The 24,355-nt window shown below is 45.8% G+C and overlaps 1 protein-coding gene across 8 annotated transcripts; it reads right to left on the bottom strand.

Annotated features, from left to right (window-relative positions):
- Positions 1 to 4,201: 4,201 nt before the first annotated feature.
- Positions 4,202 to 22,723, bottom strand: LOC130143519 (ankyrin repeat domain-containing protein 7-like). 8 transcript variants are annotated; one of them, XM_056326208.1, is made up of 13 exons: positions 22,496 to 22,723; positions 18,378 to 18,492; positions 17,970 to 18,143; positions 17,756 to 17,862; positions 17,101 to 17,238; positions 16,184 to 16,323; positions 12,722 to 12,772; positions 10,407 to 10,440; positions 10,258 to 10,327; positions 8,138 to 8,328; positions 7,272 to 7,428; positions 5,633 to 5,694; positions 4,202 to 4,508 (listed from the first exon to the last, which is right to left on the bottom strand). In XM_056326208.1, the coding sequence occupies exons 1-10, from the start codon at positions 22,699 to 22,701 to the stop codon at positions 8,236 to 8,238; spliced, it is 1,128 nt and encodes a 375-aa protein (XP_056182183.1). In that variant the 5' UTR covers positions 22,702 to 22,723; the 3' UTR covers positions 4,202 to 4,508; positions 5,633 to 5,694; positions 7,272 to 7,428; positions 8,138 to 8,235. The 8 variants fall into 8 exon arrangements, with proteins under 8 accessions (XP_056182183.1, XP_056182184.1, XP_056182181.1 ...); XM_056326209.1 differs by having other exon boundaries at positions 8,168 to 8,328; XM_056326206.1 differs by having other exon boundaries at positions 4,207 to 4,508; positions 7,374 to 8,328.
- Between the last annotated feature and the right edge of the window lie 1,632 nt (positions 22,724 to 24,355).

Here is a 24,355-nt window from a genome sequence, read left to right as displayed (position 1 = left end):
AAGATTTTAACAACGTTGGAGCCCCTAAGAACCCTTTTCCATAGGGTTTAATCAATCTTGACATTTCTGTATGATGGGTACAGAACAAGGAAGAAGCAGGAAAGGTGAAACGCTACAGTGTTCTTCTACCTGCAAAATTCCAGTTCTCATCGTGTCAGTAACTCCAGTCCGTAATTATTTTCTCCAACCACTGGAAAAATAACTCAAAAACATCAACTAAAAAGATAAGGACTTCTCCCATTAGCTGTTGCAAGTAAAATTTCTTCTTTCCTTGGAGCAGTAATTCACGAGTCTATTTTCTGCCAACACTGGCTTCTATTGGCTTCTGTCAACATTGTGAAAGAGGATGACTCCTCGCTGTCAAGAGTTCTTCGCTTTTAGCACAGGGAGAAATTCTTAGTCAAAACACTGGCAGAACCCTACTCCAAGGCTTCTGAAGAGACCACCATTCAAAAAAACGTATATAAAAAATTCACAGGGTAAACCAGATTCCAGTATTGTTGCCTGTCATCTATTGCTACCATGCATTTTTAGTAACGGATGCCTGCAGTGCAGCGCACACAAAAAGATGCGAATCCCCCACCTTTTACTCTGTCTGCTCTTCTAGCTAGCATTGAAAAATGACTTCTGGTCATCTGAGTTCTTTCCAATTAGTCCTCACCTCTCCACTCTATTCTGAGGCTTCCCTCCTCATAAACTCTCTTACATAATGACTTTTTGCAGATTGCAGTGGACAGCAGCTACTCTTCTATACAGAAAACACGAGAACACCACTACTTTGCCTCAAAAAGAGATTTTAAGAATGTATTACTATGCGACAGTAACAAAGTAAATAGAATGGGAAATTCCAGCCCTCACTGAACATTTACTTGTGAAAGATACTGTACCTGTTCTCCAGATTTATGAAATCAAGTTGTCAAGGATGGCATTTCAACCCTTTTAGAGTCAGAAATATTTGTGCTGCAGGAATCATGATGCTTTGCCGAAGCAACCTAAATTCCTTAAACCCAAATCCAAACACAAAATGTTTGAAAGAAAGAAATTTTTACATCTACACCTACTTCTTGGCACCTGACCTTCAAGGTAACATATGGCTAAAAACCAGCATGACGCAGCTGAATAAAGCCACGCAGGAAGAACAGCCGCCATGAAATGAGCCACGAAAAGGCAACCTTTCTGTGTCGGGAATGTCGTAACATACTGGTCCGTTGTGGGGCTACGCTTCACATTACTGTGGAATACACGCATAACCAAAACTCAAGTTTTAACTGAACAACCTCTAACAAGTATTTGTGTGTCTTACCAGAACACCGTCACTGCAAAATAAAGGGCAAGAGAGGACCTGTTGCTTACCCATTGCAAATACAGGGGAGGGAGAAGAGCGAGAGGAGAAGGAGGAAGATACATCTCCTAGAGAGAAGTTTCATCTCTATTATTGTCAAAAGAACAACAATACTGGTTTTTTTCTTCGCCTAAAGCACAGATGCCAAAGAACTTGTAACTTCTAAGTAGAGAATACAAAGAGTTCCAAGTCCGCTTACTTTTCTGCATATCTGTTCACCTCTCTCTGGTTTATATTGTCAATAGCCAATTGCAGAAACTCTAAAACCTGAATGGCAAATTGTTTCTCATCCGATTAACAAGCGTGATTAATACAAAATACAACACAAATTATCAACTATACAAATCAATAAACCTCAGAACAAAGAAACAAAAAACCCCCATTAAGGTTACATACCCTCTCCCCAATACATAGCCGACCAGCTAGCCGCCTCAACTTTAGCCTTGTTTCCAAAGAAAAAAGAATTCCTGACAACACGCTGACACTCATTTCCTCCCATCTTGCCTCTCTTCCTCACCTCCCTCCCCTGCCTCTGAGCCTGCTGGTCATTTTCCATGAAACAAGAGAGGGAAGCCTCAGAGGAACGTGTTTGTACATGTTTCAAAACGACTGCCAGACAGGTAGAGATAAAGCCAGGCAAGTAATAATTCCTGCAAACTACAGCTACGGCACGAGCCCAAGAATTCCCCTTTGTGGCTCACCTGCAGCTCCTGGACAGCCTAGCCTACAGCCCCCTAGCCTGGAATCAGCCACAGCACATGCTCAAAGGACCAAGACAATCAGGAAGGGGGGGGGGGGGTTTGAGCCCCTGAAAGAAAAGCAGACTTTCAGGACTGCCTGAAAAGGGGAGATGACAGCAAGTACGGTGTAGGAAGCGTACATCATGGAAGGGTATGGACAGTGCTGAACAGCAGGCTAGAGGAGGGAGCAAACGCATACACCGAGGTATATTTCAGCACACCACCTGCTCCCGGGATGCCTTGCTAGAGCCATTAATTTCGTATTAGAAAGAAAATTGCAAGTACAATGGCTCTGTTCATAAAAGAACACTACAAAGAGATTGTTATGAACACCTTCAACATCTTCTGCGTGTCCTAAACCAAATTCCTCCAACAGATCCGCAAAACAAATCAATCAGATGCTTTATTAAATACTCCCGTCTAGAAAGATTACGAAGCTAAACCCAGAACTACATGCCGTGAACATTACCTGATTTCTGCTGCATTTTTTTAGGAGAGGTTTCATTCATTTCCAAAACAGATGCAGGGGTCTTCAGCTATGAAAGACAACCCAATGACGACAAAAAAAAAAAAAAAAAAAAAAAAAAAAATCAAACTTAAAGTAACTACATAATATTTAACGAGCAGGACAAGTAGTCAGTCTGACACAAACAAATACTTACCTGGGAATTGTCGGGGTTCTCCAAAATGCCTGGAGGTAAAAAAATGTTTTGGGAAGTGTTACTTCATTTAGTTGAAGGTACCTTTCACTCCATTCAACATCAGCAGTTTCTACAACTAAGTATTACTCGCAAGCTTTATTCCATCGAGACTGCGATACTTAACATTCAATCCACTTCAACATCCAGCATTTGTATCGGTATACAAGAAATGGACAACGCACGCTTCCCATCGTGCGCCTTGGATTTAAGAAATAATACTCACAGAACTAGGACAATCCATAGGAAGCAGGAAGGACATGCTTGTTAACACAACAACAAGATCAAAATACTTATTTTGAGGAGCTGAATCCTGCCTTCTACAAAGATTATTTCAAAAGCCAAAGCTGGTCTGCTGTAACGAATTACCATAAAACAGGCCAGCAGCACTACGACTGCGATTATCCTACAAGTGTTTAATGTCGAGGAGTATTTTCCTTTCCATTGATGGGACAGAGGAAACGTGGGTGCGGACACAGACACCTCATACACATCATTCAATGAGGTAGAAGCAAACTAGTTCTTATCAGGTTGTTCGGGTCTAGCTTGTGTGGAAAGGAAAAAAACCAACACCTTACAATTGGTTGTAATCTGCATTTATAGCACAGTTCCAAATATGTAATTTTTAAAAAATTTTTTGGCCAACATGGAAATCATTTACAAACCCACACAATCTACTGGCCCACCTATATTTCTCAAGTCCTCTGCTTTAGTCATCTTACAGTTTGAGTCCTCTCATGAAAGAAGTGCACGAAATGTTACTAAGAAGGGCTCCACAGCAAAATTTTCATGTTTACAAAAGCGGTTAAAAAGCAAACAGCATTTGATTTCAGTAAACTCGGTGGTCTAGCAGTACAGAAAAACCTTAGAAAGATTAGCGTAATCACCTTTTACCTCCTTTTTACGCTGACTTTAAACTTCTCTTAGTAGAATCATACAAAGCATGACAACTACTCAGCAAGGGGATTTACAAGCTCCCAGGAGCTTTTAAAGTTTTGCTTCCAGCTTACTAAACTAAAACTGGATACGCTTCTTCAGCTATTCTATCATACTTACACTACAAGCAGGACTGACCGTTTAGTAAAGGAGAAATCCTTCAGATGAGAGTTCTACGCCAACAGCAAAACTTCCCTGCCATTCTACACTCCAGATGCTCAAGAGACAGCGGCACAAACTACAGGCAGAAGCCCTTCACAACAAACCCTGAACTTTCAGTCACATTTTAGCTCCTAGGCAAAGCATAACAGCAAGGTATCAAAAATTAAGACGGGGGGAAAGTGCTTGGCCAGATCATAGCTTTCTCCTGCTACGTTATCATCCAAGAACGTTCAGGTGTTCAGACAGGTCAGCCCTAAACCACATACACTTTCAGCACTATGCCACAAGAACCCGAACCCAAGGAGATACAAACACATCCAAAGGACACACGCAACGCAAACAAGGTAACTTCCCTTACAACTTGCCAGCAAGCGCCGTGAGAGCTGGTGTTAATTAACAAATACTAAGCACTTCACTGCTATAGCGCGCACCCACACCGTAAGCGCATTCCTAAGGCAGACATCGATAAAAGCTCACTTCAGCCTATACGTGTTTACAGACAAACATTTAGTCCACCACGAAGTTACCAGTGTGGCGCTCCCCTGAAACAATCCGCGAGCGTGCTCCGTGTCTGTCTGCAGCTGGAAGCAACACACCAGGTGATCCTTCTTCCGGACTTTCAGAATCCGTCTGTAGAGCATAACACACGGGCGTGAGCATCGGTACAAATTCTCAACTCATTTCTACGCAAAATGTTCCTGCTAAGCCAACTTGCACAGCATGGAATCACAAAAGCCTTTGATCAGCCCCTTGGAAAGGGCACGTCAAGACACAGTATATTGGAAAATCACAGCAGACTTGTGTGTTTTCAGATCTTGGGCAAAAACCTCACAACTCATCTAAACTAGTCTGTCACGCTGGCAAACTGCACAGCTGCAAGAGAGAATTAACACGGTAACTCGAGCTGTGGGTTGCGAACCCGTAACCGCAGGTCTGGGGGGGGCCCAACTTTCGACTGAACTCGTACCCGATACTCAAATTTGTGCTGATGTTCCCCAGGCACACGTCCTGCAGTGGGGAGCGAACACATTGCTACTCCCGGTTGCAAGGGCTGAACAAAGACAAGCAAGACAAAGCTTACAGAAACCAAGGCTCTACAAAAAAAAAAAAAAAACAAAACAACCCAGCAGCATTTGAGCCTTGTATTTTTAAGAAGCGGGTGGGGAAGAGTTCCTTCTTCCTCACAAGAAAAGTCAGAGGGCGTAAGCTACAGACTCTGCTCGCTTTCTTCTAACCCATTACCACAGACAGGAAGAACTAAAAGGGCAAACACAGCCAGCACGTGCGGTATCTCTGTTGAACATTACTCTCAAAAAGGGCCAAAAAGGTAGAAAGGCTCTTTCCGAAAGCAGCTCATCGTCTAGGCTGCAGACCCTAAGGGCAACCACTGAACACGTCAGCGGAACAGAGTTGTGTGGTGAAAAAGCAACAATCCCGCCAGCCCCGCTGAGAAGCTCAGGCTATTTTAAGCAGCAAGAAACTTCACTGCCGCAATACTGTACTAGAAACCCAACTGCAAGGGCCAGTTGCCACGAGACCCAAATCATTAGCTCGACCTACCTTCACCCCAAGCCTCGCTGAGCAGCTAGCACACAGCACAAGTATTTCAAGGGCCCCCAGTTACAAACATACAGCAGAACCAGGAGAAGGGGAAATAAGCCTCAGCCGCGGCAGGGCCCAAGCTCCGAGTGCTTCTGGATCTCGCTCCCCACCCCCGCCCCACTGGGAACCCCGGTGTCCTTCACAGGGAATACCTCAGAATCCCAGGGAGATTCAGCATCTTCCTCTTCCTCTGCTCCCACTGCAGTCAGGGCACCTACAAATGCAGGAAGAGGGGAGACACTGAGCCCTTCTATTTCACTCTGCTTTTCCCCATCACCCCTGCGCCCAAAAGGTGCACAGCGGTTCTGTTGCTGAGGACAAACTAAGGAGCGAGTGTTGAATTCGAGGGTTTCTTCACACCCAGCACACAACATACCACGGTATTTCCTTTGGATCGCCACCTCTCTTGCCTCCTCTCCAGCAGGAGATGGCTATGCACAACAGCTGACACAGCTACAAGCAGCAGTGAACACGGGTTTGTGTCACGCTCAGGAAGAGGCTCCCCCACGCTGCAGCCCTGTGGCATAGTGTTCTAGGTCACCTGCTCTCCAGTCTACAGCTCCAGAATTTTCCACTGACTACCACTATCCACTGTACAAGAAGTACCATAGAAACACCACCCGACACATCTTCACGCTAAGATCAGCAAGAAACAATGCTCCTTTTGTAGCGCTACCAGAAAAGATCTTCCTTGACTAGCAGTTTTTACCCTGCACCTTCCCAGTAGGTAGACACCTAAGCATTGCCATTTAAAAAGAGGAGAGGCTCACAGCCCAAAATCTCACCCCAAACACACAACTTGTCTCTATCTCAGGGGCCAACATCCCAATCTCTTCTCTACTAGGCACACGCAAGGCTCAGTCTCAGTAGGTTCCTGGCCAGATTAAACTATCTTCATTTCTCTGTTTTAAGCTAGTCCGTTAGGTAAAACTGATTCAGGATTCGCTCTCGTGGAGACACGCACACAAAAACGGGAAAGGAGCTAGAGACCAGTGAGGGCACCCGTCCTAGCAGAGGGGAACTGCTGGTTCCAGCCTCAGCTAGGACTACTTACACTGTGCCAAATGCAGGCTTATGGTAAAATGCACCGACAGAAGAGCACGTATAGGCACAACACCTGGAATACAGCAGGTTCTGCCAGGCCCGCTCTGTAGCATTTGATCAGCAGCTACACACGCTCTGGTAACATCTACCACACCACTCTACTCTCTGGAGACAGACAATGCAAAGTGTGCCTTCTCCTCCTGCTCCAAGACCCGAGGTGAGTACCGGAGTGCTCAGCCCTGACTGACGGGGCAATGCTTTCGAGCACACACAAGCGTGGCACTGGAGAGACTTTCTACGTTTTAAAACTGGACAAGGTGAGGCACTGGAACAGAACAGCTTTCTCTCAGATTGACTCAAATCTTTCCCAGGCTTCAGCCAAGAGCAATCACAACTTTTCAGTCTGACAGCACGGGCCAGAAAGGGGAATACTACTGTCACACCAAGACTCTCTAATCCTCCTCTTTTTCAACCGTGCGTTTTGTTCTGATCGCTTCAGGGAGAACACAGCAACAAAACCAAGAATGACACCTGCTCCATTTAGCATCGTTTGGAATCCAAGGCCACAATTTGTTCTTCAGGAACGAACGAAAAGGAACAAAAGCTACTTTCCTCCTTGCCAATGCCCACTAGGGTTCACAGGCAAGGGAAAAACTTACTGTTTCAGAAGTCAAGCACCATTTCAGTTCATTTACTGTGCATTAATATTTATAGAGGAAGAACTGGGATCAGTATTTACTAACTCACTTCTCTCACCAGTGTCGTCTTTGGAAGCACTGTGGACTTGATGGCTATCATTACAAATAGAATTTTTCACACCCTCAACAACTGCAGTTCGTAGCTCTTCACCAGTGTTTTCCTTTTCCTGCTCCTTCTCCTCTTCTTCCCGTTCAGGTGATTTTTCCTAGAAGAGATTGACCAAACAGCTGGAAATAGCAGAAACAAGCACCTTCTTAGCCACCCATCGACAACTTTAAAAATGCTTTTCCTGTGTAAGACAACAGGGAAACTTTGTCGAGCTTTGTTTTACAACACCTTCAGTTTTTCCATGGGAATCTCTGAGGAGACAGCAATGACATTAGCCCTAAGTCATTAGCCCTGGCTCTGCAAAGCTCCTGAGAAGCAATTCTTCCTGTCAGCCTAACTCTAGCTTTCATTTCAGTTACATTGTTTTGGAACACGCTCCTTTTCCTCTACTTTGCTCCAGGAAAATCACTAACTTCCTGCTCTCAATCTGACTCAAACTTGTTGGTTCCTCACTTTCAGCCATCACACCAGGTATTTTACTAAATGGCAATAAATCTTGACAGATAAAAAACTGTACATACAGCTGAGAAAAACTGAATTTATTTCAGAAAAATTATACTGCCTATTTGTTTTCCTGCAAAACCACTGCAACCAATTAAAAAAATATTGAAAATACTGCCCAACGCTGTTCTTATACCTAAGAAACTGCTTTGGCTAGGAGTAAAGGCATTTTCTAATATAAAAAAAGGAAGATCAAAAGATGGATATACGTGAAGTATTAACAGAAATCCAGTTTACCTTTTGGTTCTTACCTTTATTACCCTTAGAAAATACCTTTGTGATTGAATCATCCTTATATAACTTACTTTGGTGCTCGAGTGAAATGCTGCTCTTACGTTTTCTTCATGCCTATTCAAGCACAAGTGTTCACTTCCTTGTTTCAGCGCTTCACACACTTTATTATCTACTTCACATTGCTCTTCTTCTGTATCTTCATCATCCACATGTTCAAGAAAGACAGAGTTTGGTCTTTGACTTTCAAGCATTGGTTTTTTTCCTGCTGACAAAGAACTATTATCACTTTCAAAGCCATTACTGAAGCTTGACTTTTTCTCCTTAAGACCACAACTATCTGAGAGAAGCTGAGGTGTCTCTTTTTTCCAGTTTGTCATCTCAGAGTCATCATTTCTGTGAAACTTCACCCGAATCATGCTTTTCTTGTTCCAACTTTCTTGTTTATCTTGCAAATTATTTAGATTTTGAAAGACAGTTTGCTTTGGTACCGACTTGCAAGATACTTCATTATTCACCGTCTTTGGAGACATGGCAGTTATGTCAAAACAACAAAAGGAGTTATGGAAATGGCAACAGGCATGTTACCAGATTAATGGAGTAATCTGGGAGTGTCTGGAAAAGGAACCAAGTCAAGGATGGGCAGGATGGAGGAAGGACTTGGCCAGGGACAAAGGCTTAGGAGGGGATTAATAGCTTCGTTTTAACAACATGACTTATGTTTTCTGAAGTGACTAAGTGCTGTGTTTTCAAAATGCTACTTTTCTCATTTACCATAGGAAAAGAAATGTTTAAAAAACTACTTAGCAAATCTACTTTTATATATTAGCATACTATGCAATCTTTTCCAAATAGCTTACTGTTTTTCCTGAACTGCTGGGAAACATTCATTAAGAATGTCAAGTTTGGCTTCTGCAGCTTCTGTAAATAAAGAAGCCAAAAAACAATTATTTTTTTAAAAAAAACCACTAACGACAACAACAAATCTTTTGTTCACATCAAATCTTGAACACTAAATGTCATCAGGCTGTCCTTTTGATAATGGTCAGGTGCTGGCTCCATCCTGTACTTCTAAGTACAAAAACACTCCTCACGTATGCAATTCAGTGAGTATTTCACCCCCCAAAATACCGTGCAGGCACCCTTCTGAAAATTGTGCCCAAAACTATGGTTACATGCATAGCAGTTCTAAAAAATCTGGGTTTAATATTTGTAGTACTTCAGTAAAATTCAGTTATATTTAAGATCGCAGCTTCTGGATGCTTACTTGCAAGTGTGCACAAGGGAAGTAACTGTTAAGAACCCTAGACTTACTGCGTTAATTAGTCCCTGCAAGTACACTCACCAGAATATCCTGAAATTTCAAAAACATGCCCAAAAAATGCATGATTTATATTTAAATCAGTGCAAGAAAATGAAATCATGTTAAAACCAAACATGCTTGCATCTCCAGTATTGCAGAGTAGGTTGAATTAGAACACCGGTTCCCCATCGCTGCAGAATCCCAGAGCAACAGAACTGATGCTCCAGACATCACTGCAGAAGTTAATAATTCTTCAGAACACTAGCAAAAAAAAAAATAGGCCTGAGAGCTTGTAGCTGACAAAAAGAATACTGCCTAAGCATATTCAAAAAAAAAAAAAAAAAAAAAAGAGGGAAAACATGCAGTGTGAGATTACATGCAAGCACAGAATGCCATCTCAATAGAAGAAAAAAAGATGACCCGTTTGAGTAACTCATCCGCTGAGCACTCTTGAGTAACCTGAGGAGGAGGAGAGGAGAACTAGGTGATGAAGAATTTCAGTACATCTTCATTAAAAAGTGCCCTTTATCAGTTAGGATTCTATCACGAAATCTACAGGAAACATTAACAGTGTTTGAGGAAGAACAGAGCAGGTTATATTAGTAACTTATAAACTTAAAATCTGACTCAAATGACCAAGAACAAACAAAACTGTGGGGGTTTATCTCGTCGCCTATGGCTCTTTTGCCTCAAACCACAAATCTGCTGCATGCTCTGCCACAGCTACAGGTCTTTTAGGAAAAACTCACAGCAGAAAAAAGGCTGGCAGGTCAGAGACTGCTTCTAAGGAGAAAACAATATTGGCTAGAACTGTAGTTTCTTTCAATCCCCCAGAAAACTTGCCTTCAGATCACTTATTTTTACAGGACATTTACTGTAAATACACCATACCTTGGGAGAAAAATCAAGCTCTTCCTCAGAAGCACGCCAACTGACATCGCTCCCCTCTTTCTCCAAGCTTCTTAAAAAGTAAAGCAAATTGAGTACTGCGTCTCTCCAATCATTCCTCAGGTATGTGCTGGGTATGTTTAAAGTCTTACCCGATTGAGTCTCCTTGCGACAAGTCGTCTGTTGCTGTTCAAACATTAATTGACATGTTGAAATTAGATTTGGCATGCTAAAAACCAACCAGCACATACAAACATTTAACCTGGACAACTCTACATGTCATAGCAGAATGAAACTTTGGGGAGTCAACTTTACGTAAGACAGCATGAATGAATGAATGCTTTTCCAAACAACTGCTTTTTCAAGTCACACTGAATTGACAAAACAAAAAAGACTAGAGTTATATCTCCTTTGAACTTTTATACCTAAAAGTTTAAGAACTACCTCTAAACTAAAAAAAGCCCAGCATAGCATGAATAGGCTACGTTAATAAACAGTTAACAAAATACTGGTGCTTTAGCAAGACAGTAAATAAATGAACTGCTGAAGTACTCATACTGCACACACAAGCACACACTGTTGACAGAGATTTTACTGGTTTATATACTCTACTAGCTGGTGCTCTACCCACTTACAGGTTATCCTGAAAAGGTAAAAAACATCAAAAAGCATAACCAAGATCTAATGCCTATCCTCAGGTAGAAAAATCCCCAGCAGGTCTCTATGCTGCACCAAAAAGGATAGTCAACAGGCAAGACAGGCGTAACCAGGGCAATCTATACTACGCTCCAAGCTTTCATCAATTAAGAAAGCAACTGGCACACAGGATCACAGGATAAATCAGGTCACAAGGGACCTCGGCAAGTCTCTCAGCCAACCGCCTCCTCAAAGCGGACTCAGCTCTGAGGTCAGACTAGGCTCACAGGAATTTTCCAGTCTGATCTTGAACCATTCAAGGAGGGAGACTGCACAACCTCTCTGTTTTACTGTTCTCACCATGGTGAAGCTGCCCACATTCCATTAGAAATTCTCTTGTTTCCATTTATGCCTCTTGTACCTTTGCTTCCTGTCACGCACCACTGGGAGGCACCTGTCTCCGGCTTCTCCTCACACGTGCTGCAAGCTGCTGCTGGGTCCCCTTCAAAGTCATCTCCTCTCTACACTGAACAAGCCCAGTTCCCCCAGTCTCTCCCCAAAAGGCAAGTAGTCCTGCTCCTGGCAAAGTTTGATGGCCCTCCACCGAACTCGCTCACGGATGAAAGACCACTCTCTCTTGCACTGGGGGCTCAAAATTATACCCAGGGAGCTGGACACAAGCCAGGGACTGCCAGGTAGCAGCGTACAATCCCCTCCCTCAGTCTCCTGGCTACGCTGCTCTTCATACCGCCCAGGACACCGTTAACCCTCTCAGCCGGCAGGGCACCCTGCTGGCTCATTCTCAGCTCACTTTCTGCCAAGACCCTCTGGCTATTCCCAGCAAAGCAGCTCTCCAGCCAGGCAGCTCCAGCACGTGCTGTAGCAAATGGTTGTTCCTTTCCATGTGCAGGACTTGGCATCTGCCCTTGCTGAATTCTGTTAAGACAGGCCTGACAGCCCATTTACCCAGCTTGTCAAGATCCCTCTGAACGGCAGCGTGGCCCAGATGCACATGTTGCAAACTCAACCATAGCGCACTCTAGCACACCACTGATGCACTAAAGAAACCTGAACTCTAGGAATCCAGCCTGAAGAGTGCGAAAACCTCTCAATTATCAACAACTAAGATGAAATAAAAGGCCTCTTCAATTCCCAGGACAGAAAGGAAAAAAACAAATAGAGCCTCCACATCGTATCTATTTCAGCACTCCTCAAGTCCTCGATAATTCTCGTTAACTATCATCACAAAATGAAGTTGCTTATAAATAGGAGATTGGTAGCCTTCTATAAAGTTGTATGATGAGAGCCAAACCGAGGTCTTAGACAAAATCATTAAAAGGAAAAGAAAACAAAGGGCATATCATGTTGAGTAAGTTATCTGAACTTTTGCTTTCCATGTATAGTAACTTCAAGCAATGATCAAAACCAGTTCCCATTCTCCTTTAAAAAGCAAGAGAGAAAGTTTATGAGATAGTTTTCAGACAGATCTTGATGCCCTACCGTAGAAGTGGGATCTAGAAAAGTAGTATCTAGGGATCACTTGTTTCTACTTTAATTGAAGTCCATTTTCATTTTGGAGTAACAGAAGAGCTTTTTTTTTTAAATAATATTATTTACTATCACTAATGACACAAAGCAATCACTCAATTCAGTAATAAAGGACCTGTGCAAAACATGCCAACAAAAAGCACCCCAAGCCTGCTCTCAAACCTAATTTATAAAACCAAAACCATCAGAATAGAGACCTCCAAGATAATAAACATCACAGGTGTGTTAGTATTTGTACATCACGCAACATGTTTCACAGTTGAAATGCTACTGTATAGAATACCTTTCTTTGGTTTTCCTGTTCTTGATGTCTGGCTAGGAGATTGTGGCATTCCTATATCCATTTAGGGAAAGCCATGTCAAGGACAGACCAAACAAGGACACCAGAATAAATGTGAATTCCCAGAAATTCAGAAAACCTAACCAGTACATTAACAAAGCTGTAGCAATGGGAGAATGTACTGTGACCATCAGCCTACTCTACAGTTACAAGAAGTAGAAGCCAAACCTATCACAACCTACAGAACTCTACTCTTAAGGGACAGTGTCAAACAGTGTAACTTCATTTACTTGCTCCATTGTAGAAAACATATATTCCAATATTTTGAAACACCGAAACAGATTCTTGGCAGTTTACTGTCCTGCCAACTTTGCATTTCTCTCAGCTTGACTAGTCCTTGCCCAGCACTGACTACCAATGCAATTCCTTCGTATTTGTAGAGTGTTTTATACATACAGCACACTTAAAATCCCTCCGTCTAAGCATCCCAAAAATCTGTAGGTGCCAACAAACTTTGGAGATATGCTAGCCGGTTGTGTCAGATGGCGCCTGATGCAGACACAGCCCCCTCCTACCTCAGTTTGAGGTAAAAGCCCTGCATATATTGATTTGACCATGCTGAACTGTTCACAGAGAGAAGCTACGCCACCAGCCAGAACGCAGGCATGACAAGCAGTCAGAGTGAATACCCTGTTCCCCCAGGGCTATAGGGCAGGCCACAACTGGACCAGAACGGGTGCACTGACTGCTGTGAGTGTCATGCATGTGTGCTTGTGTGTGTACGCGTGTCTATGTTGTGGAACAGAAGCTTTAGAATACAAATCACCATCTGCCTGCTCTACCCATCCTACTTAGTAAGAATGGTGTGGTTCTGTTATTGCAGCTACCCAACACCAAACGTCTGTGTGACAAGGCCGTAACATTTGCCTCAGAGCAACAGGGAGTCCTGCTTATATTGATGTTACCACAAATACATGGAATGGACGTGGCAAGAGGACTCCTATCAAAAACACACACGTAAGAGTGAAAAAAAGGACCTCAAGATTGTTTCTCATTCCTTCTCTATTTCTCAATTTTCTTAAAAGGTGATACAGCAGATATAAAGCACACTGAAGCACTCGTTTCTTTTCCAAGAGCTCTATGACGAAAAACCAATGGTTTCTGTAGGAACAATACACCAATACGCAGTGCAGCAGCTAAAAAAAGCTGCCACTGAAGACATACTAGAAATCTGAACCCTCGCTTTTAGAAAAAATGCATAATTACTTTTTGCCAAAGAAATTTCAACTTCAAATCTGAAAAGTCTGTCATTCGATATGCTAGAGGTGGAAGCCATTCATTTGGAGGTTTTTGCAAGTCTGTCTGTAATCAACAAAAAGGTTCGTGTTCTGACAAAAAGTATACACTCAAATAAGCATGAGCCAACTTCTTAAATATACCGACTTGCTCACTAGAGGCGAGTATTTTGAACAATGTTCAACAAGTGCAAAAGTAGCAAAAGGAGGAAGGACTACATTGAAGATCCCAGAAAAATAGGAATGAAGAGCAAGATTAAAACAAAGAATTCAAAGTGGGTATTCCTCCGTTGTCTCAAGATCAGTCTAGCTTCTCCTCTAACAGGGGCTTCAAAGCTTTTACTGCAGCCTGTCAAAGGGACTCAGGATGCAGGACCTGTGCTTTGTGGGTGCAAGCAAGAGACCGCAGAATCAATGCCACCAAGTGTTCTCTGCATGCTACTAAACCCTCTCACTCAACAGGCCGGGGTCATTTTCCAGGAGACTGAGCACAAGGAGAAAAAGATTCGTACTACTCAAGAAAAACAAGCCCTACTATGAACAGTTTGAGAACACAGCACACTTTCTCTTCCCAAGTCCTTAACCCACATAAATATGCTCTTCACACTTACTATGCCTCTTCAAGTGAGGATTTCCCATAACATTGTGGACTTATGCTAGTAGTATTACTGTCTTCAAGGAACCGAGCAAATCACTTGGTTCAAGAACCCCTATTTCCCTGAGGGCATATCAATTTTGGAATCACACAACAGTATTATTCTTCAAGCCACATATTTTAAAATAACCCGGGCCTGTCAGTCATCACAATGTGGTAACACAGCAATTATCTATGTGCACAGGAGGCAGCCACAGAGTGCTGTTTGGGTAAAAGCAACATTTTGTTGATTAAACTACCTGTACCAAGCCCTTTCCAAAAATAAAATAAAATATAAAAACCTCCGCATCTTCCTTCAGTCTATCAAGAAACTTTACACATCGCTGACTAGATCAAAATAACTAGTCCTAAGTCAAAGGAACAAAGTTTGGCTCTAAATTAAATTCCCCTATCTGGGAAAAGTGAACTCGGAAAAATAGCCCATGTTTTGCTCATATTTCACGACATATTTAAAAAAGGAGTAATAAACTGTGTTTGAACACTGTCTGCTGCCCATTTGCCACAAAGTTCTCATGTAACACCCTTAAAAAAACCAGAAAGGATAGAACTTCCCACTGTAGGGCCTGAGATGTAAAGTACAAGAAGTTCGATCTATATTAAAAGATTAGTTTTCTAAGATTCCTCTAGGGCTATATGAGCTCATAAGCATAGACTGGATCTTAAAAATTAAGGAGTTGTTTGGTTGGTTTTTTTAATTTAAAATGAACTCACTGAAGGAGCTAATTTTTTGATAACAAGGCAATTCAATTTTTTTTCTGGATCACAAGTTAATATGGACTTTTTAACGTTTATTTCATAAAATTACTGGAAGTAGAAGTGTTATTTATTTTTACTGGAATCAAACTATGTCCATGAAGATACAGTACACACAGAAGTTGCATTATTGTTTCTAACCAAGTGACTTTTCCAAGACGATTTTTCCTAAGTATGTCTCTACAGCACCTACACAGAAACAACCGTAACTGATGCTGAGAAATAAGACAACTCACTAAAAGCAGCTTAGTGCAGGTGAAACTATTAATATTAAAACACCACTGCACAAACTCAGTGGAAATCAACAAGACATGTACAGTCCTGCTAACTCATCTGTTGCTTCCCAACCACAGGAAGATGAACAACTACTCAGGATGAACCTTTTGCAATTTGTTTTCACAATCTGAATGGCCATCTACAGGTACAAGTACACACCCCAAACCCAAAACCACTCACCTAGTTCCTTCCCTGTCCCCCTTCTCTCTCGGTATGAAAACCTAGACAGATGGGCAATCTGGCAGGCAGAACGCAACAACCCCGTACGTGGGCCCGTAGCACACAAACCGCAGCTGTCCTCACCCCTGACAAGAAGCACCTCCAACCAGCAACAAGTCAGCATATTCACAAAGCTTCTTGTGCTACTCCACCTGATGCCTCCCCTAAAGTCAACGGCGAACACAGCGAGCGCTGACAACACAAACCCCCTAAAGAAAAGGCCACAGTGATTTTCCTCGTGAGCTCCTGCGTGATTAAAGATCCTACCTCCTCTGTCCACAGCAGGTGCACCCAACGTCAAGCCAGCAGCTCTGGCCCGGTGAGGAATGCCAGGTACTGTGTCGCCTTGTGCACCACCTTCGTCTCTGTCTCCCCAGAATGCGTATGCCACCAGTTGTGTACAAAGACTATATAGGGAAAGAGAAGAAACGTATTTGGTAAAAACAACCACATACTTGCTTATACAGTTTAATAGAACAGTTAACAGCCACTTATCCACCCTACACGTATTCATAGCCGTAGGAATTCATATACTTGTATGCATTCACTGAGAGTAATACACACAGAACTTACTGCACGGCTACTACCTACTTCAATATTCACTACAGTCACGTTCACTCTAGAGGTGCATATCCACACCTATGAAGCTATTAGCTCCAGCTCGGCACAGTATTTTCAGCCTAGCTGTTAAGCACACATAACCACCTTAGAGAAGGGATACGCACAGGTACAAAGCTATCCATAAGAGGGGTGAAACTGCTTAAGATTTTAACAAAAGGGATATGTTAGATCTCTGAAAGAAAAGGCTGGTAGTTCCTGCTCATTGTAGTGGAAGTCAGTAAGGACAATGGTGCTGGTCTGAGGAGAGGACTGACATGCATTTCAGTTTGCCACATTCTACCTCTGGGTAACTGTAGGATGCAGACATGTTTTAGAGTTTGTATTGGGCAGGTGCAAGTTTAGCATCAAAACTTGACATCTAACAGACAATTCGGGGCGGAAATTTTCTTCAACATCCAGATTAATAGTAGACACAGGGAACAATACGTATCAGAAGACGTCACCGAGCACTGTCTGTCCTGAAGCTTTCAACACACCATTAAACCTTGCTGCTATTACCAAAAACATTCAAAAGCCACACTGACAACTGACAACCTATTCTAACAATAAAGTCAAAAATTTACCTAGAATATCCATGAGTAACAGCATAATCCTCAGCTGTCCATCCGTTACTGTCTTTATGGAAAAGATCAGCACCATATCGAAGAAGAGCTTTTATTAAATTAAGCTGTCCACCAGATGCTGCAGTCATAAGTGGGGTTCTGAAACACCAAAAATATGTTATGAAGTAGATCATTTGACACAGACACTGTAATTATTTTTATTCCTGTTTGCTCTCAAAAACTACTTTCCTCATTACTGAATGAGCAAAAGAAAAAGCAGTTTTCATTAAATATTAAGAGCAACCATAAAATGCAAGAGGGAGTCAAAACAAGCAAACGTTCAATCTTCAGACAAAGCTTCCACATAGACAACACTCACGTACAAACTACGCCACTATGCAGGAGATGTTTTTTCAAATTGAGGCAGTGCTGCTGAGCTAACAGCATGTTTCCTGCCAGAAGGGCCACCACAGACAATGCCTTCTTGTAACCCTCAACGAGGAAAGCACCCACTGAGGTATGACAACAGCCAAGCGCAGATGTGCTTTCACAAGTCACACAGAAATAGCTGCTATGTGGCTCCCCGGTTTTTTTCAGAGCTCACTCTCATGCCTCTGATTAATCCAACCTAAAGAATACTAAAGAGACCCATGCAGAGTTTTGACAAACCACTCACCTTTCACAGTGATCTCGAGCATGCACATCAGCTCCTCTCTGCAGAAGAAACTCTGCTATATCTTCATGACGTTCAGAGATAGCAAGAATAAGCGGAGTGTTTCCCTCCTGAAAGGACAGATAAATACATTTAAAAATAAAAGAAAAAAAACCCTACAAGAGAAATACTAGTACAACTTTTTGAAAGAACTTCTTCAACAAATACAAAAATTTACCTTATTCCGAGCATCAATATTGGCATTATGCTCAAGTAACAGCCCCGCTACGGTTGTATTAGGAGATCGGACAGCAAGGTGAAGGGCAGTGTTGCCGTCAGCATCCGCCAGATGGGGGTTGGCACCGTGCTCTAGCAGAATAGCTACACATTCTTCTTGCTGGCACTGTACAGCCTGGGAACAACACGCAAAAAAGGAAGAACTGCCAGCACTCTGTTACAATTGCCCCAGCTTCCCAATGCTGGAAAATAAGAGCACCTTCAAAGCTGAGCTAACATATGCCTATTCCACGCTGATTACAACATGCATGCTTCTACACAGAGCTGTGTAAAGAATCCTTCCAGCCACCTCTCATTTAATGCACAGTTGACAAGCCCCACTTGAAAGAGCATAACATATTCCACATACCTTCATCAGTGGTGATCTGTTGTCACTGTCAGTAAGGTTTAGTTTACACTTGTTTTCTACGAGATATGTAACAACATTCACATGGCCATTCGCAGAAGCGAGATGCAGAGGTGTCCTAAAAGTTAAACATATTAAATTAGCACAAACAGACAACTAGAGAAATAATTTCAGGCTGTGGTAAATTGTTATGACCACAAGTTTCACTTTGCACAAAGCAAGCTTAAGAAAAGATTTCTCATTCCGTTACCAGTAACAGCAGTTGCGCACCAAACACCCGAGACTGGCCAGCAAAACCCCTCCGCAGCATCTGCTTAGTAAGCTGCCATTTCCTTCACTCTAGAACTTAATCTGCACAGATTCCTGTGCCCAGGTGGTGGTCACTGCCTCCAGCAGGACTACACCTGTGGCACAGCAAAAAAGACCAAAGCTTGGGAATCTGAGAACTATGGCAAGCAACCCTCTAAGTTCTAGGATTATTCACGTGCCAGAAGTGTCTCAGAGATGTAGATGGGCTTTATATAAAGAGTATTAGCGTTTCCCTGCACTTCGAGGATTTCTGCTTTTTCTCTAGCTTGCTTACTACTGCAACAAAACCAAGTACTCACTTGCACCAAAGTGCCCCCCATTACATGCAGCAAACCAGACAGCAGAACACTGTAAGCCTGAGTACAGGAAAGTAATACCCGACCCTTCAGATACGTGTAACTACGATAGTCATAATAAGCCCACTACAGAGGAAGTCCTCTCCAGGGAGGGAATACTGTGTTTCCATAATACATGACCAGCATAAGAAAATGAAACTCTTTTCTTCAAGTTAAAGCCTTGCCAGAGGAAAAAAAAACCAAACAAAAAACCCCTCCTTCAAACCACAGAACATCTTAGGTCCGATGTCAATTAACCAGCCTACTTATACTGAAAGAAATTGCCCAGAAAGTCCTTGCATGTGTTTCCCCCTAAATCAGAGGCACAAATCAGCACAAGCTTCACTCTGTGCAAAAGCAAAGCACCTGCTGCTCTGCAGGACACCTGTCCCAACAGAGCAGAAGACAAGCTAGAAAACAGCTGGGACCTTCCTCCCTTGAAGGCGATGCAGTAACAATCCCACAGTTCCTCAAGAACTGAGGGGAACACCAGCACTGGTTCTGAACCACATCGCTGCAGGTAGGTCCTTCTCTGTATTTAGGAAAGCTCAACTAGCCTTGCAATTGTTTGGGTACCTTGCTGAGACAGGAGCACAACAGCTCCCTGGCTAAGGGGGAATGGAAAGGGAGAGGTACACAAATGCAGTGGCAGGTGATGCAGAAACACAGTAATCTGTAACACAGATACTTGCTACAGGGCAGCTGACATCCTCCTCCACTGCAACAAAGATGAGGATGAGAGAAATACAGAAAACTTCAAAGAATTTGGAATGTCTTGCTACAGACAGGGAACAGACTGGAGCACTGACAGAGGAGTAGCTCAAGAGCAACTACCACCACTTTTTGAGAAATTCCCATGGAAACATGCGGGATTCTTCATCTCTGAAGAAACGACTGACTGAGATTATCTGAAAGCTAACCAGAACTGGTTATGAAGGAGTCCACAATCATCTGAAAGCTGCTACTACCAACCACTAGGAAGCATGACAGACGTCAAGTAGTCACTATCAGTTCTGCAAACAGAAAAGCCTTCAGAAAACTTGGACTTGTTGCTGTCCTCCTCAACCAAGCCTCTCAGTCCGTCAACAGGAGACGGCTCTGCTTGGAGCGAGGCCTGCTGTGCTCCACAGAAGATCCACTTCAGGGAACAGGCTGGCAGAGAACACCAGTGCTCAGGGTTGCCTGTCCCTGCAAGAGGCCTCCAGTAACACCGAAGTTCTTCTGCCACCCAGCCCTGGGGACACTGCCCAGATTCTGTTCCTGCTCCTGCTGCTGCTACGCTGATCACCTACAGAGTAGAAGAGAACTGCTGATGCCTGAGCAGCCACGAAACAACCCCACTGGGAAACAGCAGGCTGGCAGTACACACTTTGAATGGCCCTTGAGCCGACAACCCAGCAGCTACAAGCCAAGCAATGAAAGCGCTGGAGTTCAGTCTGACAGGCAGCTGACAGGGTCAATCTCCCTTAGCGATGAGCTCTGACCCAGGATCCATGACTAGCTGGCATTGTGCCCACAGTGCTTCCAACTACAGAGTTGTGCCCGTCTCTGTCAGTGAGGCTGAAGGTTTTGCTAGACCACCTCTGAAAGCTGCCTGCTCCTAACTGATGCTGTATCAAGCGTACTTTCGGGAGGTCTTATGGGCTACAGGACCCACTTTATGGAAGGAACCTGTTGGTGTGATCCTTGCCATGCTCCTGGTGCAGGATTTTGCTTTTGGAAATCCTGAGCAGCAAACCTGAGATATTCATACAACCAATGCACACATTGTTGCCGTTACTTTGCATTATTTCCTATTCTTCACCTCTATTTCCAATGATACCAAGTCTTCCAACATGAAGCCCTGAAATGCAACTGCATCTGGTGGTCACTCACAACACACATCACACCCACAAGCACCAAGAGGGCACAGGTGGCCTTGCAACCCTCATGGCTGGTACAGAGGGCAGTGGCTGCAGCAAGTAGGCAGGCTCTGGCCACCAAATTGCTCTCAGCCTCGCTTTTCAGCACTGGGCATTATCACGGCAAAACCACCACCGTGCTCATCATAGTATGCTGCCTTTTCTTTCTTCCCTCCCTCTCCCCCCCCCGCCCCCGGCTTGGTTTTTTACAGTTTGTGACTTTATTTGTCCTGTTATAACACTGATAATTGCCTGGCACACAGAAGGAAACCCTTCAGAGGAAAAGAAGCTTTCTAGACAAGATGAACTTGAAACGCAAAAACTAGCGAAATTTCGTACCAGGGTCTGCTAAGAGCTGGTGACTGACTGCTGACTGAATCAGGAAGCAGTAAGAAGAAAAAGAGAGAAACTTTCCGAACTATTTCCATAAATGCCATCGGGCACCTTGACTCTGGCAGCTGAATTATGCACAGAAGTGCACTCAAGCCACCTTAAATGGCATCCCCCACCTGCAGCTGCATAAACAAATACTGGCTGGCAACACTCAGGCACACAGCCCACGTGCTGACTGGCTGCACTCTTCATCGCCTTCCTACAAATCTAGACAGTTTCAGGTGTTTTCAGGGCAATAAGCTAGCTGGCTGGCAAAAGTCCAGTCTTCAGAAAAAGACAGCCCAGGATGCTGAAGTACTCCGATTAAACCAGCATCTCCTCTGAATGTCATGGATGTTTTGACTCAGAGTCTTTTCAGAAAAGGCATTAACAGCTCGACACATCCAAGACCCAAAAACTTCAGCTGATTCCCTTATGCTTACGGTGGACCATGAGGAGCTATGCTGCAGCCCAGGGCTTCTCCCTAAAATATAACTGCCAAGTACTTGCTGTGCTTGACTCAAAAGCACACATCACACCACCTGCCAGAAGCAGCAGCTCCCTCTGCATGGCACTGCCCAGATTTTCCAATCCAAGGCACTAGCTGTACCAAGGCCACAGAGCAAACAGCAAAGTAACTGCCACCTAAAATCAGACTGATGTTGCTTTGGCTGCAACATCACAGTCACAAAAGGCACATCAGGCAACCGTCCACACAGCACCAATACACAGCACATTTACCCTTTCCTAAACGCAGTGCTTACCCTCTTTTACTCCAGCTGAGGCAGTGCAGCTTGCTCAGCTCAACTACTAACCCCGCACGCCGAGGCCTCGGAGGTGCATGCACTCTGCCTTCCAAGCGAGCCTGGAGAATGGCCCTGAGGCTCCTTCTGCAACCCCCCCGGCCAGGCTGCTGCCGGCCCCCTGCCGCTCCTGCGCCCCCAGGCAAGGCAGCACCCCCGGGAACGAGGGCACGGAGGGGGCCGGGGCAAGACGGGGGATGCTCGGCCGACTCCAAGGGCTCCTGGCAGCACAGGCCTGGCTCCCCGCCCAGGCTGAGGCTCCCCGCAGCGATGCTGCCGTTCGCTCCCAGCGCCCTTGAGCTGCCGGCGGCTGCAGCTGCACCTGCGGGTCCCGGCGCTGCCCGCAACCCCCCCGCACCCCGCCCCAGCACCGCCCGGCGCTGCTGCCCCCCGCCGCTTACCGCTCCGCCGTGTCCCGCTCGTCGATGCCGCATTTCTTCAGTCTCTGCCGCACCTGACCCAGGTCGCCACGGGCGGCCGCACGGTGCAGCTTGCCCAGCTCCTGCAGCCGGAGCTCGTAGGCACCGGTGGGGAAGGGCTTGGCGGCGCTGCCGGACGCTGCCGGCTGCCCCTTCTTCTTCCTCCAGAACCCGAAAAACCTCTTCATCCCGCGGCAGGGGCGCGGGCACGGTCCCGCCTCAGGGACGGGACGGCGGGAGGCAGCCGGTGGGCCGGGGCAGGGACGGGGGATCGGGGGGGGCCCCCGGGGCAGGGACGGGGGATCGGGGGGGCCCCCGGGGCAGGGACGGGGGATCGGGGGGGCCCCCGGGGCAGGGACGGGGGATCGGGGGGGGGCCCCCGGGGCAGGGGGGACGGGGGATCGGGGGGGGGGCCCCGGGGCAGGGGGGACGGGGGATCGGGGGGGGGCCCCGGGGCAGGGGGGACGGGGGATCGGGGGGGGGGCCCCGGGGCAGGGGGATCGGGGGGGGCCCCGGGGCAGGGACGGGGGATCGGGGGGGACCCCGGGGCAGGGGGATCGGGGGATCGGGGGGGACCCCGGGGCAGGGGGATCGGGGGGGGACCCCGGGGCAGGGGGATCGGGGGGGGACCCCGGGGCAGGGACGGGGGATCGGGGGGGACCCCGGGGCAGGGGGATCGGGGGGTCGGGGCCCCGGGCAGCGGCCCGGTACGGCTGTCTACGGAGCGAACCACCAGAGGGCGGGAAGCCGAGCGCACAGGCTGCTCCTCAGCGCGGCAGCGGCGGACAGCGCCTCCCTCAGCGGCGAGCGCGGCGGTTAAACGGCCGGCGGGCTCTGCTGGCGGGGGCGGGGTCTGCTCCGGCGCGTGTCCAGCGCGAGTGACGTCACTTCCTGCCCCGCGGTGCCCGGCGGCTCCTGCGCGGTGCCCGGCCGCGGCGCTGCCGAGCGGGGCCGGGGGCAGCGAGAGGCGCGGCGGGTGGCGGCGGCGCTGCGCCCCCCGCAGAGCACTCGGGCCGCTGCCGGGAAGCCCGGGGGGTGCCGGCGTACCGGGCAGCAGCAGCTCCCCGCTGGCCCCGGCGGGGCCCGCGCTGCGAGCACGCTGGGGGGCTCGGTCTAGTTGGTTTTAAAAGAAAATGGCTCCAACTGGGAAAGCGCTTGTCGTTCAGGGCAAGGGCATCTCGTCAGGGAGTTACGGCCAAAACAGCTCTGCGAGCAGTTTGCCTCCTAGCTTGTTGAGCAGTCCTGCTTGTGTGCCATCGTTAGCCCTGGGCAAATGGATGCCAAAGGATCAAACAGCAAGGGTTAATACAGCGGGAGGGGGGCTGGGGGGGGCTGTAGGCACCATCTAGTTACCTGCCTTGCCATGACAGGGTCAGAAAGTTACTTTCCAGTAAATGTGGCCGAGCTGGCACTGCCACAAAAGAACACAAACGCGCACTGAGGGTATGGAAACGTGGTCCAGAAATCAAAAGACAGGTCACGCCTTTGGTGTAGATAAGTTGGGAACCATCCTCCTATTCTACTGCTGCGGTGATGCCGCTAGGTAGTTCAGCGTGGTGAAACCTTATTATAAGTACCATAAGGTTTTGGGGTGATGTCACAGTCCAGTATACCCTAGATGGTTTGACTCATGGAACACCTTGGCAGCACACTTCTTCCTATTAGAAACTGTCTCTTGCCAATGAGTTTGTGAAAAACAGAGAGATGGGAAAGAAATCCTCAATCAGAGAGAGGGACACACTTCACTGTGATTAGCAGTGAAAATATTGATTACAACAGGACAGGAATCTGGTACCACTTTTTAGGGAGAAGATTCAGCCCTTTGAAATACCTTCTTTTTCT

Source organism: Falco biarmicus, unplaced genomic scaffold (assembly GCF_023638135.1).
Source record: "Falco biarmicus isolate bFalBia1 unplaced genomic scaffold, bFalBia1.pri scaffold_36, whole genome shotgun sequence".
Taxonomy (NCBI): Eukaryota; Metazoa; Chordata; class Aves; order Falconiformes; family Falconidae; genus Falco; species Falco biarmicus.
The sequence above is the reverse complement of the archived record's forward strand: the minus strand, read 5'-3'. Positions and strand labels throughout refer to the sequence as shown.

Bases quoted from the DNA above. Each gene is read 5' to 3' on its own strand.
- LOC130143519 (XM_056326208.1), bottom strand. From the start codon at position 22,701: ATGAAGAGGTTTTTCGGGTTCTGGAGGAAGAAGAAGGGGCAGCCGGCA. The intron at 18,144-18,377 runs GTATGTGGAATA...TGTTGTTCCCAG, and splicing joins ACAGATCACCACTGATGAAG to GCTGTACAGTGCCAGCAAGA. The intron at 10,328-10,406 runs GTAAGACTTTAA...TTACTTTTTAAG, and splicing joins TCGCAAGGAGACTCAATCGG to AAGCTTGGAGAAAGAGGGGA.